Raw genomic sequence first — 14,424 nt, 5'->3', positions numbered from 1 at the left:
GAACCCGAAGAGGAGGAAGAAGATCCGGAAGAGGAGGAAGAAGAGCCAGAGGAGGTCTCGGATAGTGACGGAGACGATGATGATGGTAGTGACCTCGGGGATGGTGACGTGGATGACTGACTCGCCTTTCAATCGTTTATCTAGTTATTTTTCTTTCTTTTCTTTCAGTTGTTTTCGTAAAAACAATCGTGGTGATTAAAAACTTTTACAAATGTTCAATGTAGTGACTTATATGGTTTGGTTTGAATGGATTTCTTATTTTATCATTTAAGGGATATTTCTTGTGCTAAGTCGTCACCTTACCTCTTTTTACCCTCGCACCACAATAGTCACACCTTTAACTCTAAAACAGTTACCTTAATTATGGTAAATCTCTCGCTGGCCTTTGAACTATCCGGTGTCTATTGGTTGATGCAATGCCTCTATCGGTTGATGCGACACTCTTGTAATCCTTATCGGTTTAAGATCATCGTAATAATACACTCGCGCAACCGCAATGTAACGAACCTCCCTGTCGTGCCATGCCGCCATGCATCACTACCGGGAATTACTTCTTGACAACAAATTTGCTGACCAAATCCTTCGGATGTTTGATGGACTCCTGTTTCGCTCGATCCTTTGTACGAACCTCATTAATCCCCTGTTTCTTTGATCGGCAACTGATATAACAAAACGCTAACCACCATACCATGATTTCCACTGATCACAAGATTAGCCCCCAGGTGTTGTAAAGTATCTATAGATCGAGTTCGTCGGAGCTCACTTCAAGCCATTGTTTTAGATCAATTTTCGGGACGAAAATTCTTTCAAGTTGGGGATGATGTGACAACTCTAACTTTCAAGGTCAGTATCTATATGGCACGTTATCTTATTCCTCGTATTTCTCTTTTATATGTTCCCATGCCCTCGTGTTCGTGTTATAGCAACTATTTTAATTGGGCCGCACCCAAAACCCTCGTGGTCCAATAGGAGCATATTGGGCTGAAATCGGCCCATCATATGGCAACCAAGTGAATTAAATAATGGCAACCAAGTGAATGGGTTTGTAAACATTGGGCTTGAGCCCATTATCGGCCGGCCAAGTAGGGAATCGGCCCATAAAATATTACTCGGTCATCCTGTTCATTTAGTTAGAATTAGACTAATTAGATTAATGTGTTTAGTAAGGTGGGCTTAGGCCCAGGTCGGTTGTAACAAACAAACCGTATCATCCTGTTCAATCCGTATATGAATCTCATTAGGATGGTTTCATCATAAAAAGCAAACTCTATCTCTCAAATCTACACACGCCAACACCTAGAGTTTCATCGCAAAAGTCTTTCTCCTTCTTGATCGTTCGACGGCAGTAGATACTTGTGCACTTACTATTCCGGTCAGTATGATCTTTGTATTATATGTTGTGTCTTTTCATGCCAATCGTTTAGTATATTAAAGTTCATGATGAATGTGGAATAACGATAGATGATTAGCATGAACTGAAATTGATCATATGATTCTGATTAATTGCATGATTCTGATTAATTGCATGGGTTACGCATGCTGACACGATTCATGGAATTCACAGAATATATATATATTTGTTGACTTGAATTAAACATAGAAATTGGTGTGGTTGTTTGTGAGTTGACTTGCATGCATTCTGAAAGCCTCTGGTATGTCGGCCGCCCTTCACAAATTAATTTCTAAACCAAGCTCCATGTCCACCACTTGTGTTGGCGGTCCAATCAAGTCCCACTTGTGTGCAATTCATAAATGATAAGTTAACTTGCACGTGATGTGTATCAGTTTGCATCAAGATTAAACAAAAGTAATTGATAAAGGATATGGGGCATGTGTTGCTTGTTTAGTGGGCCGAGCAAAGGTCCTATAAGGGGGGAGCCATGTGTAGTCTTGTTTAAATAAAACTTTGAGGTGGTGATTTGATAATTTAGGATGAATTATATGCAATGTTGTCGGCTAATAAGGAAGAATATAAAACATTGATGTGATAGTGGGTTGGGTCGCATAAAAGGGTAGTGGTACACGGATGTGGTTTGGGCCGCATGTATTACTTCGCTATATATGGAAATTGAAACAACTGATTGGAGGATGATAGTTGCTTTAAGTTAATTTAAGATGTTTATGTGTTGAATTAAGTGAGCATATAGCTAAAGTATTAGACTATTACAAATATGTACGTTAGACAGTTAATGATTTGATGAATTATTTGATGTAATACAAGTTGGTTGTGAGCCTATTGTCTCGAGCATCAAGTGAGAATAAATAACTGTGTGTTGTGTGCTACTGCTTGTCAAAAAGTATTACATTAGACATCGGATTGTTTGGACATTAAGGTGTTGTAAAACCCTACTCGTGTACTCATTACTATGATATTATACCTTAGGTCGCGAGTAACGGACCTAGCATTTATTTAACGTTAGAAGTACATTATCAAACCGAGCAAACCAAAGGTGAGTTCACTGCACTTTTCTCAAGCATGCGTCCCGGTGGTTTGGGACAACTGGTAAACATTTGGAAGGGAAACATTGGGTAAATGACTTAATCGGTTTTGGTTATTGCCTGGAGGGCAATGGGGGTGATTAGTTGATAGCGCTATTAGGTGGGAAACCTCACACCGGGCCGTAAGGACGGGCGTGAACTAATTATCTGGGTATGGCTATGGTTGTTAGAGGCACACTCCTCGGATACATATGGGCACTCTCCCTAGGGTATCTAACGAAGGCAACATAGCAAACGGTCGTTAAGGGGTATCCACTCCCCGGATACACATGGGCACACTCCCTAGGGTATCTAACCTGAGCAACATCAAAACATCGAACATCAAACATCTTAACCACAAACAACATATCGTTTTGTAAACTATTTTACTCACATGACTGGTAACGCAACTTGGTAAACAAACACAAACCTTGAACTCACCAGCGTAGTCTGACACACTTGTTTACATGCTTGTAGGTGATTACTGAAGGAACTTGGGAGCTTGCTGTCTGATGCTGCTGGAGTGGTTGTGGTCATAATAAACCGTTATCTTAATTTGCTTTTGATACATCACCCATTGATACTTTATGCTTCCGCTCAGTACTTGGGTTTTGGTTTAACTTTCAAACAATACATTTCTATTGATTTGGTATTTATTCATAACTTGTGTTTGATATGATTGGTGGCTCTTTGTTGAATCGTTACACCTCCATTAGGGACACGCCCTAGGTGGAAATTTGGGGTGTGACATTATTGCATAAAGAGTTTGATCTATTCAGTTGCATGAAAAATGAATCTATTTGTAAAATGATCGAAAGATTTGGGCATCTAAAAATGGAGCTGGCCAGACACAAAATCACATATACTGAAGAGGAGCTGGTGGATAAATTGTTTGATTCATTGCCAAATGATCAAGATTGGCAATACTTCGCTCTAATGTTGAAAAATACAATCAAGCCTGAAAAGTTAACAGTGGATTTGCTGATCGAAAGACTTGAAAGCCATGAGCTGGAGATAAAAAGATCTAAAGTCAACAGTCCAGCTCATCAGCAGAATATGGAGCTTTACTACCGAGGAAATATACCACAGGCTGGGTCTCCAAAAACAACGTTTTCTGCAGAAAGTTCAAACTCAGTGAACAATGAAAGTCTTCACAGTGGTTTTCACAGTGGATCTTCTTCAAACACTTCAAGTCAATCTGCTTCCAAGAATTTATTTCAGTGTAATATCGCAGTGTATTTGAAGAATGGGCAGAATTTCAGCGAAGAGTCAGCAAAACAACAGATGGTTTTCTTGGCATCTATACTTGAATCGTATGAAAGTCTCGTTGCAGGGAAGATTGGCAATACCAACTTGACGAAAGAAGATTACGATCAAATCGATCCTGAGGAGATGGAATTGATCGACATAAGATGGTGCATGGCCAGTGCAGTAAGAAGGGCACAGCGTTTCATGGAGATAACTGGAAGAAAGTCTATTGGTGGACCCTCTACCAAGTTAGGCTTTGACAAATCAAAGGTGACATGTTTCAAATGTAAACAGAAAGGTCACTTTAAGCGCGAGTGCAGAAATGATTATGCTGATGATTCTGAAAACCCGTTCAAAGAAGATTATTACAAGAAAGCGATTTATCATCAGAACAAGTCTGAGCCTCCAAGATTGAAGCAGCCTGAAGAAAAATCAAGGGCTCTTGCAGTTATACATGACGATGAAGGTTACGATTGGAGTCAAGTTTGCCCTGAAAAAGATGTTGTTGGATATGCATTTGTAGCTGATGCTGATCCTGATAGATGGTGGAAAGCAGATTATGCAAGATGGGAAATCGGAAAATTAAACGAACCATTCAAAGAAGCCCAGAGAGCAAAAAGATGGAATGATGATTTGGAATGTTACATGGATCCACGGGGTAATCCAGTTGTTGACCCATCGAAAGTGGATTTCGAAGCTGTAACAAGTTTGCTTCCAAGACAGGCTACTTTCAACACAAGAAGGTTATCTGATAAAGAATATTTGTCGGATCTTGAGAACAAGATAAGAGAAGTTTGTGAAGCAAGCCTACCAAAAGTGGTAGAAATGAAGAAGAGAAAAGAAGAAGAGCTAAGAAAGCTGGTGGAAGAAGTGAAGATTAATGCGAAGCTTGCTGCTGAAGGAGAACAAAAGATGAAAGAAGAACCGGTGCTGAAAGAGACTGAGGAAAAGTTTGAGAATTTAAAGTCGGCTAGTGATGATGGTGCTGGTAACGAGAAGAAACAAGAGCTGAAACAGACAGAGACAGCTTAAAATACCGAGGTGCCAATCACTAAGGTAAATTCTGATTCTAAAATCTTAAAATCAACTGAACAATGCAAGAAATGCATGGAAACATGTAGAGCTTGTACTGAAAAAGATGAATTGATGAAAACAAAAGAAGTTGAAATGAACAAACTTGAAAATGTTTTCAAAATGAAATGTAAAGAAATGGTTGAAACAGGGGAAATTTTGAAACTAAAGGTTGAAAAGTTAACACAAAAATGTCATAATCTTGAAGAAGAAAATAAGATTTTGAAAGATAAGTGTACTGCTAAATGTGTTGATTGTGTTGAAAAAGAATCAAAATTTCAAGATTTACAAAAACAGTATGATTCTTTAAAGTGGTCGAGTCAGAGAGTACAGGAAGCTTATGATACTTTGAAGAGCCAAGTCAAAAGTTTTGATCAAAGATTGTCTGAAACTTTAGTCACTAAAGAAATGTATGAAAGAAAGTTTAAAGAAAAAGCAACTTGAATTGAACAAATGTGTTGATGAAATTGCTAATCTTAAACAAGTCTTGGCTGAAAAAAAAAAAAAGGTTGTAACCAAACTTCAAAGTTATCATAACTCTTCGTACATTCTCGAACGCATTTTCAACATCACACCAGATGACAAAGATACTGACAAGAACAAAAAGGGTATTGGTTTAGAATTTCATCAGGTACCACCACCGTTGAGAAACAATTATACTTTTTATGATGAGGAAAATGTGGCAAAGGGTTTGAACATAGCTGACCAGTTAGCTGAAAGTATCGATGTGACTTACTCCAAATCTGATGATGCTAATGATTCAGAGGTGGTAAGTAAGGTTGTTGAAAGCGTTTTGAAAGATGAGTCGACAAAATGTAAGTCTCAATCACAGGATGAAGATGAAGGAAATCTTTATGATGGATATCTGAAAAACACAAAATCCGAGAAAAATTTGAATGATGATTCAAAAGGATTGGTTTATACCATGATTGGATCGGACAAACTATTCTTAGAGGTTGTATTCCCGATTCAGAACGTGATTTCAGAAAAGGTTGATAAAGTTTTCAAAATGGTTGAGATTGAGAAGTCGGAAATTTCAAAGTTTGCTGGTAAAGGTCACAAAACTTTTTATAACAAACCTGGTTTTAAGAAGAAAAACATGAAGGCTAGTTTGGGTTATAAAAAGAAACAGAATCGGAAACAAAATGAAAAACAGGATTTGCAACAAAAATTGAATTTTGTTCAAGGAAAAAGTTTGAAAGAAGAGGAAAAACTCAAATTTGGACAGCAGTCTAATGAAGAGTTTGATGCTATGAAAAAGAAACAACAACAGGTCAAGGATGTTTCAAAGAAAGTGTGTTTTAAATGTGATCAGATTGGACATGGTGCACGAAAGTGTCCAAATCCAAAGCATGTTGATGTTGAAAAACAGAAATTTGCGGATGTGAAACAAAGGTCAACCAGATTTGATTCGAAACAAACTTGGAGGTACAATACAAACAAGTTTGCTTCAAATCAAAATTGGAAATCAAACCTGAACAAGTTCGATTCAAGACAGACCTGGAATTTTCACACACCCAGATTCAGAACAACACAAAGTTGGAAAACATCCGTTGATATGACAAAACCTCAACAGTTTTGGAAACCAAATGTTGTTCAGAAACAAAGTGTTCAAAAAGAATCACATTTTTACAAACGAGGAACACCGACAGGTCAAACATGGTCTGTTAAGAAAAATGTCAATTCGGTAAAAGATGAAAAGTTGAGATTAAAATTGATCATGTTTTTGAGAAAAATGAAAGAAACTATCCAGTTTTACCTGGAAAGATTCATGTTCAACTACCTGAGTCTAAACAGGCTTGGGTCGCATTGTTCAAATGATCAAATTGCTGAATGTGCAGGTGCTCAAGAACAACAAAGACTGTGAGAATGAAAACAGGAGCAGCCTGGCACTTGGAAAGGAGGAAGAGGTTACTGGACCCTGGTTTGGTTGAACAGGGAGTTTAGTTTGATTGTTTTCTGTACATTGAAAAAAAATGTGTTGATTGAATACGCCGAAACCCTCACGGCTGAACAAACATGATTACTTTCATAAGATTGAAAAACGGTTTTCAAACTGTAAGAGATCAATGGGTTGTAAATTATGGGGGTACTTTATATTAGTTTTTCTGCGCTAACTGTGCTAATTAGTATGTTATATTTTTGTAATTCGGTACACAAAAAGCAGAAAATGGATGGCGAGACAAAGCTATCTACATCGGTTATCAAATTTTTAATGATTTTGCATTTTAGGGGGAGAAAAATTTGTCAGAAAATACAAAAACATTAGAAATTTTGATAAATACAAAAACATGATAAAATTCAAAAATTGAGTTTTTGCGTTAAAAGAGGAAATGATAGTACATCAGTAGACAGTTACAGTATGCTAAAGAATTGTAAAGATTAAATGAGGTAAACAGTCTCGCTGATGATGTGTCGATAGGTTTTCGCACATTTAGTAGATTTATTCGGGATATAAACCTAAAATTTCAATACTTGCGTAATTCGTGGGGAACACTACTTGGATATATAGGTAACCCCTGAAATCTCCTTTGAAAGGTCCCGTATTCTGAGATACTAGGTCTTTATACTCAGTGATATCTGGGGTATTATTCCGGGACTTCTGCTGAATGGAAGTTCTGACCTAGTCCCCGAATAATACTTTCCGCATTGCTTGAAACATAGCATCGCCCTCAGCATAAAAAACGATGAACCATTGCAAAATGATAATCGTGTGCTGTTGTAACAAAAGATCCTCTAAAGGGGACACACCGAAAAGTCGAAGCCGTCATCTCTCTGCGTATACGGAAGTATCGACCTGAGCTCTCACGGCCCTCACATTTAACCCCTTACAGATATCATTTGTGGTATACTCACCTGTAAGATTGAGTGATTGGGATTCTGGATACGGGAGTATATTTAAGAAGTGGGACACATGAATGAGTTTAAGTTCTTAAGACACCTAATACGTATTCTGAATCAGTTGAAATTTGTATGAAAATTTAAGTGGATCAGTATATCGACAATCTAAGTGAATTGTTTAATTCTTAATGTGTAACTAAGCTCAATGGTACTTGTGACTTGTCAAAAACTGATATGATCCTCTGACGCATACTCAAACAAAAATATTGTCTGTAAATATGTTTGTACATATTTCTTTATAGCTTTATATTTTCAGAAAATACAAAAATATTGTTTTTTTTATTTTTCTTTATTTTCGACAACTGATATCTGAGATGCTAAGTTTCAAAATCTTAGTAAGCTGATTGTGTTTCTGAAAATAAAACAAGTTCATTAATTTGAAACTTGATATTAAAAATTAAAAATTCAAAAATCAAAAACAGTTTGTGATATCTCCAAGGTCATTAAGTTGGACTTGGATGATTAACTGTGGGGGATTTGGATGCTTATATTGTTATAGAGCTAGTTTCCGATACGACGATGAAACTGCCAAATTCATGAGAAGTGATTTAGAAAGTTTGAATTGCCAGATTATGATTTCTGGAAAATGAATTTTTAAATCGTTATTACTTATAAATATATGAGTGATTGCAGATAGTCCAGACTACGATCCCAAGAGCAGAGTCTAAGGGGGAGTCTGAAGACAAGCTGGAAGTTAGGAGGAGCTTGTAGCTGGAAAGCTAGGTGTCGATCCCTAAAAGACGGAAGCTTGACGAAAGGGGGAGCCTTATGATGAAGCTGTTGATGATAGAGCCAGTGATGAGATTATAGTTTAAAAGTCAAAGAGAGAAGTTGATCAAAGAGAAAGGTTGAAGGATGCTTTCAATGTTATAATCTGAGTGAGAATGCAGAATGATCAAGACTGAAGAAGTGTCATGATAAAGATTAGTCACTGAAGACTTCGTCAATATCCGAGGGGGAATCTGTTAGTGCATTACGTCTATTGACTCCGTCTTGTATCATGTAATAGGATAGGTTAGGATAATCAGTGCACGAGGTTCGAGAAACAGATGTTAGTAAATTAGAGGTTGATTTCGCCTGAAATGGACCAAGGCCATTTGGAGCGAAATCAGAACCTTCTGATTTCACCCGAAATGTCAGTGGTACATTTGGAGCGAAATCTGTCTTGTATAATTAGTGCATATGCTCATTTCATTTGGTACGGAATCAGGATTGTGTAACGAAGTGCTGCCAAACTGTTCTCAGGTTGTAATCAGTGTTAAATCAATACAAGAGGCATTATAATTAGTTTGAGCGTCCGTTTCATTGATTCCGCCTTTGATTCGGATAAAAGACTCTTCTGATTGACTCATTCGGGTCCAACAACGATTCTACAAAGGAAAAAGAGCAAGAAATGAAAATGTAGAAACAAATCCAGAAAGACATGGATTTTCTCGCGAAAGATTTTTCAAATATAGCGGAGGAGGACCGAGTCATTTTGAAAGCTCGTAACGCACAAATTCAGGCGAAATATATGTAGTTTTTTATTTTCTAGTACCGTATGTTTTCTTTAATGACTTTGTAATGTTTTTATTTTTTTAATGAAATTATGTTTTTTTTATTTTCTAGTTATTAAAATTGGCATTTAATTTAATAAATAAAATATATAAATAAAAAAATAATTAGGTAATGATGACGAGGGCTTTATCACACACCCTGCAAGTTAAGGAAGAGCGTGATAAAGCCCCCTGGCTGGCTGATGTGGATCCTACGTGGCGCTTACGTGTCCTGATATCCCACACCCCATAGCTTAACGGCTATGTATATAATTATTGTTTTCTTCAATTTACTTGCTAAAGAAAGTCATTATAGAGAACATCATCATACATTCAAAGTCATTAAAGTGTATAATGTTATTTATAGTATATAATGGTATAACGGGGATGTATATAATTATTGTTTTCTTCAATTTACTTGCTAAAGAAAGTCATTAAAGAGAACATTATCATACATTCAAAGTAGCTTACGGGTTTACCGTTTTAATATATACAACTTCATATCTCTGCTACTACTTTTAACATAAGACCACAAGCTTTCTAACCATAATCGGAACCACTAAGATAATTATATTTTTAAATCTAGTAGTAATTATTAATAAAGTTCTAATGACAATTGCATAAACATTATTCTTCTTATTCATGTATGTAGACATCTCCTTCAGTACGTTCCTCTTGCTCCTTCATCATCTAAGTGAGGAGATCATTCACCCATTCAAGATCTGGACGAGCTATAGCGGTCTCACTCACAAACGTGTCTTCCTCAAGGTTATTCATCGCGTAATTGCTGTCTCCGGGAGGAACCCAACTTGATCCAGATGCTGAAGGGGACGAGGTTGACGGATAGGGAGAACAAAATAACCGCTGATCATCATTATAAGCAGCGAAAGAATCCACCCACTCGGGGTTAGAATTCGGAGTTTGATCAACTTCATTCAAAGTCATAGTGTTCATGTTGTACATGAGTTCTTTCATCTCACCAGGTGTCATGACTTCTTTGTAGCTAGAACCCGCGTTTCCAAGTAGAGTCATTCCAGAAGATGACTCAACTTGGAAACAGCTAGAACCCGCGTTTCCAAGTTGAGTCGTCATTGCAGTTGATGACTCAACTTGGAAACGCGAAATAGGAGAATACCCACCCGTGTGTTGCGCGGGTGAGACCTGTGGAGAAGAGGGTGGTGACACCTTGTTCTCATCCAGAACCGAAGTAGGCGACACGGTGTGTTGGATAGCACGATGGCAGCGACAGTAAGCGCAATGCTTGTTCGGAGGAACCAACATCTCCGAAACAGAAACCGATCGAAGCTGGCTAGAAGTGTGAGCAAAAAAGCAGATCTTCCTCATACAACTCCTCCCGTCTTTACACGCTTCAGTGCGGTAGCGAGACGGATGGAGCCAATACTCAAACACCCCATGAGAAAACTCACATGTGTCCCCACGGACACAACATCCACGACGGAAGTCCGGGCACATTACACCCGAATAACAAAACCGACGCGGACATCTCCTGCGAGCCTTTTCGCCCGGATGAGCAAACGGGCAATCGGTCCAGTCATGCGACCGGCTGCGAGTACACTTCCGCACCTTGAACTCGAACATCCGAAACTCGTCAGAAGCGTATGGATCAGAATCATCATCAACACAAGAGTTAGGCAAGAATTTGTGGAACATGCTTTCTTCAGAAAGAACCCTAGGAGATTGATACATATCGAAAGATGGTTCAGATGATAAAGCAGCAAGTCTACGAGTGAGAAGCTTACGAGGTGGGATATCAAGGTTACGGAATGATTGGTATTTTCTTGTGTGGAGGGACAGTTGGTGGGCTGACTGAAAGTTATGGTCTTGTTCACCATCCATGATGTTTGTTGTTGGGTTTGAGGGTTTCTGTGCCAATTGTTGTTTGGGAGAGATGGTGTGTTGCAATGGTGGATTGAACGAGGTTTATACGAGGTGTCAGTGAGGAGAATGACGAGAGAAGAGGTGACGAGGATAGGGTTTGGTGTTGGTCAATGTAACGCGTGGCATAATAGTATTAGAGGTGGATGTATGTGGCAGTTCGATGAAGGGGGTTTTACATGCAAATGTGCTTTCTCTTTCATAGTCTTTACTTGTCGTTCCATCTGTCAACTATATTGAGTTAAGTTGTTTGAATTTATTCGCTTTTCAGTTGTTGAGTTTTGCTAGTGTGACTTGTAGTAGCAAAAGTTTACTATAACTTGCTTAAAATGTTTAATGCCTTTAGTAACTTTAATTAACATTTCCTATGTAACAGTGAGCACTTTCCATTTGTCACATTATATGTGGTGTTTTAAATTTCATAATCATTAATTAATAACTATAAAAGAAATTATTATCTTATTTTGCTAATTAAAGTTACAATTTTGTCATCTAGCTTACTGAAAATTACACCAATTGTTCTTTAATCACTATTGATAATATGGATGATTATTTTCATTTACGGTTTGTTATAAATTTTATCTTATGTTTCAGTATGATGTTGAAATCAATCGTATGCGATGCGAGCCCACTTTAGTCGTTTTTAACCCCTAAGCACTAAAAGGAGGACGGGTGTGCTGACCAGAATTATTCACGCTCGCTCGTGTCTGCTCTCACGCATATCCTTGCCTACTACTTAATTATGAAGAATCATACATGTACAACAACATACCTAATAAAGACGTTGTTGTGCGTCCATTTGCATGATCGTGCATCCCTTAGAATCTGCCTACAGATAGAGGACCTCCAACTACACTTGAAGCAATCAACCCGCACACCACTTGCAACATTCTCGGGGATGAACCCAACTAGTTCCAGCCCCATCTCTACTCCATTCTACCTAGGCACAAGAAGCAAATTTAGAACTTCACTTAGCTTCAGTTGAGCACTTGTGATCTTACCATGATTATATCACGAAGTGTTAGTTATTTCATATATATGGCCAATTGTGGCTAGTTTCTAGTATCCTTTGGGTGAAGAAGAAACTTGATGCTTATTTATGATATTTAATGTTTAGTTTATTGGTGCATTTTTGCCTTTGAAATTCTTAAGCCATGATCATTCTTCATGCATATGAGCACTTGATATTTATTAACTTAAGTTTTGGAGTTGTTTGTGTTTAGAGACCGTGGATCATGACTTGCACTTAGGTTGTACGGTCTGTACATAAAAACTCGGTTATTGCACTAGATTTGGTGGATAGAGTTTTCAAAACTTTAATTTGTTTTAGTGAAAGCATTATTTCAAAAGCACAAAGTTTATAGTAATTGTGACATTAGGTCTTGTGTCTTTTAATTTGTAATGTTTGTTCTTCATGGTTATATTACCTAGGCTCATAGAAATCGTGGAGTTGAGAGTCTTGAATACTCATAAGTTTTTTACTTAAAGTTTAATCATGTCTTACAAGTCTTTCATTCCGACTTTGATGTGGACAGCATGTTTTAGCATTCTAGCTTTCCAATAAGTTGTGGGATTTTATAACCCCACCACACCTTTATCACAAAAGTATAAATTTGTAATTAGGTTTAGAGTTGCCATACCATTTGTCTATTTTTAAATACCATTTCATGCATCAAGGGGATTTGAATCCAAAGTGATATCCATCTTAGATTGATTATTTCTCGACCTCTACCTTTATTTATAAATTTTATGATTAGCTTATTTACATTACTACTTTCATCATCAATCTTTTGGCTTGACTAAACAACAATGAAAACTGAGTAATGAAAGCTACATTAATGTTCATTGGTTCAATACTTTGTTCTTACCCAGACTATACTACGGCGTGATAGGTGCACTTGCCTTACTTTGTTGCTTTAACATACCAATCGTTTTAAAATCGAAGACAAAGATTTCTGTAACAAAACATTCTTGAAAATATATACACTCTCACCCACATATGAGGAAAACCTGCAAAAATGGAAATAATAGGATCTTAGTATCAATTGAAATAACCTACCAAGATTATAGAAGAACATCATCCTTTACTCTACAGAAATTAAAAGTAAAGAAAAGGAGCCAATGTGGGGCTTGCCTACTTGGTAGAGGTATATGCTGCTTAGAGGACAGGTCCCAAGTTCAAACCTATGCAAGGGAGAATAATTAAGATTATTGGTGTAATAGAGTAGGACTAAGATTTGTCATTCAAAAAAAGTAAAGAAAAGGAATTAAAGGCAAAATTTTGCATATTGTCTGCTTGAAGCTAAAACCCAAAAGACAAGATTCTTACGATTTTTGGTCACATAAGGTATTAGGAACTTGCATTATAACATGATCTTCACATATGGAGTGAGTGAGTGAATATATATATATATATACACACACACACACACACATTTCTGTGTTTTATGAGCATAGAACTAAAAAGGGTAAAATGACAGACAAATAGATTGAGGCCACGAGGAGGATCCCGAGTGATGATTGTTTAATGACGAAATGTTATGACGTGTGTATTGATTCAATATTCAATGGTTTATGAGATCGCAATTATACTCCCAGGAAACTTGCTTGATTAATGAAAATATTATTGATTTGAGATATTGATTGTCACTAAAGGATGTTTCGTTTTGATTCTAATACCACTTCTAATGATGATGCCATGATTTTTAAGGAAGTTATAACATTGATATCGATACAAATAGGAGAAGAATAGAAGACTAGATTTTTACCAACTTTGGTCACATGAGGTATAATTAGGAGCATGTATTATAACAAGATCTTCATGTATGGAGTGTGTGTAGTCGTACATACTTATAAGGATAAAAAGCCAAAATTGAGGGAAATATGTCATGATGGAGGAACTCAAATTAAGGTTATTTATCGTGGGAATGTTATGACGTGTTTATTGGTCCAACATACAATGTTTCATGAGGTCACGATTTTCGGTTTAGATGCCATGGAGGAACTTATCATGGTTGTTTATTGGTGGGATGTTATGGCGTGTTTATTAGTCCCACATCCAATACTTCGTGATATCTCGATTGTCGGTTAAGATGCCACATCAGAGGAACCCAGTCATGGTAGTTTATCGGGGGATGTTATGACGTGTTTGGTGGTCCCACATCCAATATTGCTTCATGAGATCACAATTTTCGGATAAGATGACGTGGTGGAGGAATTCAAATCACGATTTTTTTATTAGGGGAATGTAATGACGTCTTTATTGCTCCAACATCCAATGCGTCATGAGATCACA

The 14,424-nt window shown here is 37.3% G+C and overlaps 1 protein-coding gene across 1 annotated transcript; it reads right to left on the bottom strand.

Moving 5' to 3' along the window:
* Positions 1-9,709: 9,709 nt before the first annotated feature.
* On the bottom strand, positions 9,710-11,210 carry LOC110922692 (zinc finger CCCH domain-containing protein 2). The gene has a single exon (XM_022166928.2). It carries the CDS (start codon positions 11,088-11,090, stop codon positions 9,924-9,926), a length of 1,167 nt encoding a protein of 388 aa, XP_022022620.1. The 5' UTR covers positions 11,091-11,210; the 3' UTR covers positions 9,710-9,923.
* Positions 11,211-14,424: the final 3,214 nt, after the last annotated feature.

Source organism: Helianthus annuus, chromosome 17 (genome assembly GCF_002127325.2).
Source record: "Helianthus annuus cultivar XRQ/B chromosome 17, HanXRQr2.0-SUNRISE, whole genome shotgun sequence".
NCBI classification, from domain to species: Eukaryota; Viridiplantae; Streptophyta; class Magnoliopsida; order Asterales; family Asteraceae; genus Helianthus; species Helianthus annuus.
Note: the sequence above shows the minus strand (reverse complement) of the source record. Positions and strands in the feature narration are given on the sequence as shown.

Excerpts from the sequence above, each read along its gene's own strand:
- LOC110922692 (XM_022166928.2), bottom strand. The coding sequence starts at position 11,090 with ATGGATGGTGAACAAGACCATAACTTTCAGTCAGCCCACCAACTGTCC.